This window comes from Morone saxatilis, unplaced genomic scaffold (assembly GCF_004916995.1).
Source record: "Morone saxatilis isolate NCDOM2014 unplaced genomic scaffold, NCSU_SB_2.0 Contig17, whole genome shotgun sequence".
Classification (NCBI taxonomy): Eukaryota; Metazoa; Chordata; class Actinopteri; family Moronidae; genus Morone; species Morone saxatilis.
In genome coordinates this window covers 26,925,662-26,928,992 of record NW_023339729.1, presented here as the reverse complement: position 1 = coordinate 26,928,992, position 3,331 = coordinate 26,925,662, and the positions used below count along the sequence as shown (strand labels likewise).

The window sequence follows — 3,331 nt, the reverse complement described above, 5'->3', positions numbered from 1 at the left end:
CCGCAGGTTGGAATCCGCTGCAGTAAGGACTCTACATGGTGAACTATCATGTGCCCCATAGGCAGAATTCTTCTGCTGCCTCTTAAAGTTAAATGCATGCTGGGGTACATTTGGATGCAGTTCTTAGTTATTCATCCTGAACAGTTAAAGCTATAACTGCAGTCTGTTGATTTACAGCTTTGCAACTTAAATTCAGAATTGAAACAGTGAGTCAGTGACCTTTAAGCTACTAAAGCTTAAATGTAGACAAAGTTTTGATAAGACTGACACACAGTCACAGTAACATGCCGTGGTGGTTAAACCCAACACCCACCCACACCATGTGTAAACAGACAGCAGAGTGAGTAGAGTCAGCGTGAGGACTTTAATGGACTGAAACAACATTTGCATAAAATAAGAACCTAAAACAAAAAAAGTTCTGGCATAAAACTGAATAACAAACTTGTTCTGCATATTCTGTCCTCTTCCAAATACAATCTGACTGCAGTGCGTCATTCTCACTTCGTCCAGGCTGCATTCGGCCATTCAAAGTCCAGAAATAAAATAAAATTTTTAAAAAAGAACAAAACTTCGAATCATTCCATTTTCTGGTCATTTGTCTGCTGCAGGTCGTGGGAGTAACAGCATTTGTCTCCGTGGGTGCATGTTCCCTGTAAAAAAACCAACAACAATAACATGAATAACAATACTCAGAGATACTCTGAAGCAGCCAAAGGTACATTTTGGCTGCAGCTGGTGAAAGCACTCAGCTTCTCTGGCTGAAAACCAACAGTGAGCAGCTGATGGAGAGGACTAATTCACCAGCATGTGTCTGGTGTTTCATTTCCCACCCAGGACATGAAGACTTTACAAGTGTAATTAGTATATGAGTAACTGCCTCCCTTTAATTCTGTGTCTTCTGTTGCCAACATTATAATTAAGAACATGATGAGCTTAAATGATCCTCACCTGCAAAAGCTCAGTGAGCTGGAATAGAAACCTGGTAACTGTTCATCTCTTGTGCTTTGACTGTATTCAAATATAAAATGTCAAAACATAATTAAAAAATGCTAAACATGCAGCAAATGAGTCATTTCCTACAAAATCCTGCATGATAAGAAATAAACACAAACAGCAGTACATGGTGTTGAATTTAAGGTCAATTTAAACCAGGAAACTTTTTTTAATGTGACATCATTAATTATTAAACTCTAAAAAAGATAAATCAGTAATTAGATGTAAGACGCCATTGACTCCTTTTTTCCTTTTGGTGTCTTGGTGCAGAACTCCACAACAACTGCACACATGACTGACATTACACACCATCTACACATCCACAAGAAATGGAGGAACACCATTATTCATTTGGAGTCCTGTTTCTGTCTACCTGATGCCCACTATTCACTCCAGCTCTGTGTCTGTCTCCACCAACGATGGTGAATACTCCACTGTGTTCACCAGCTAGTCGCTAACTTCAGGAGTCAGATTCAGGAGCTTTCACTTAAAAAAGCTGCTACGTCTGAAAACGCTGATGAGAGCAAAGAGACTGAACCCAAAACCATAAAGTTACGGCCGTAAAAACCAAACCAATGAGCTGAGAAACACTAAAAGGCTCTATAAAGCTGAGGGGAACTGCAGAGTCAGGTGATAATCCTCTGTGTGTTCATCACGACGAGGGACCCCCTTTCATATTTTACATAGTAATTTGATCCGATGTTCATACAAGTATATTGATTCCTGCAGCTTTAAAAGTCATTAAGATGTGGGAACAAGTTGCATTATTTTAGGTTTTATGGAAAGAAGCAGAAGCAATGTGGGCACACATTTTCCCTTCTGACTGTATTCTTCGTAACAACTTCAGCTTCGGTCTTTTAAGCAAATCTCCAAACCGTTTTCATGACAAACAATGTTGATTCAACCTACAGCCAATTGATGAATGTGGCAATCTCCACCGTACCAGGAGGGCAGCTGTTTTTTCCCCCCCTTTCTTCCTAGCATGGCACTGAGGACTTCTGAATAATTCATAAATAATTAATGAATTGGCGTCATTAGGGTTTGAGTTAAGATGGCTATGTCTTCAGGCATCACAGAAGTGATTGGATCATTTCAGGTACAAAGCCACAGACAAATTGTTCATGCGTCTTCCACTGCTGTTCTAGGAAAATCAGGTTGGTCTTTTCCAGGAGAACTCTTTTCTCGGAAGAACAAAAAAAAACAAAACACACCAGGTAGTTTCCAAGAAAATATCTGTTGTTACACAGGAAGACACGTCTGTTTATCAGGAGTCACCATGAATTTAAAAAGTGTTCCATCTACAGAAAAAAAAAACCATCACCCGCTCTGTTTGATTGACAGGCAATGTTCAGGGGATGCAGTAATGAGTAGTTTTCTTCAATCACACTACTCCATATTTCAAATAACCGACTACCAAAAACCTACAGAAAAGTCTTCAATGTCATATTTTTAAGAGGCTGAATATATTTTGTCAGTCTGGACCTTGTCTGAGTTAAATCTGATTTGATCTGATTGCAGCACAGCTCACAGGTTCCTCTGAGCCGCTTCCTGTCTGTAGGTGAACTGACCTGTCTGAACCTCTTGCAGGGGAAGTCTTTTAGCTGAGAAGAGTCTGTGATCTGGTTCTTTCTCTTGTTCTGGCACTTCTTCCTCTTGTCCTGCAGGTTAGTAGAAATCCCACCACTGGAGGAGCGCGAGAGAGAGCCAGAGAGAGCCAGAGAGAGAGAGAGAAGAGAACAACGGTTAGAGATGGTTGAAGGAAAGTAGGAAGGATACTGAAAGGAGAAGAAAAGGTAGGAAAGACAAAGGGGATGAAAGGAGGAAGAAGATAAAGGCGAGAAAAATGAAGATGGAGGAGCAACGTGTGCGAGGAATTTCCCCTGAAGTCACAGCTTTATTCTCTAAAAAGATTATTACCAGTAGTTCAACTGTTTAGGGTTTTTCAAAGTCCCAAAAAGCCATAAATATACTTTTAATTTGATTGTATCTGTATTGAGGTTCATAAAAGTATTGAAAAATTATGAAAAACAACCTTTTTCCCTCTAATTTTAGCTGGACATCTAACCTCTGATGTTTTGGTGCATCATTTTTCATGAAACATCAACCCTTTCATGCAGACTGTAATTATTATTCATTTTGTTGATGAATTGGGACTTGTAATTAATTCATTCTTAGCAGCTTTAAAAATGCAGAGAGAAGTCCCATTTTAACGCATCTTGCACAATCCTCAAAACTGTGGCTGCTTGTTGTCTGTCTGTCTGTCTGTCTGTCTGTCTGTCTGTCTGTCTGTCTGTCTGTCTGTCGAGCATGGAGATTGTGTTAGTTTACCCAGCTTTGG

At 39.8% G+C, this 3,331-nt stretch overlaps 1 protein-coding gene across 1 annotated transcript in view; it reads right to left on the bottom strand.

The window, feature by feature from the left end:
- Positions 1–345: 345 nt before the first annotated feature.
- trmt1 (tRNA methyltransferase 1) overlaps positions 346–3,331 on the bottom strand; it is a 14,626-nt gene continuing 11,640 nt past the window's right edge. The window contains exons 15-17 of the mRNA XM_035660159.1: positions 3,322–3,325; positions 2,562–2,676; positions 346–650 (exon numbers count right to left, since the gene is read on the bottom strand). Coding sequence (XP_035516052.1) covers positions 576–650; positions 2,562–2,676; positions 3,322–3,325 — 194 coding nt within the window. The 3' untranslated portion in view covers positions 346–575. The remainder of the gene's footprint in view (positions 651–2,561; positions 2,677–3,321; positions 3,326–3,331) is intronic.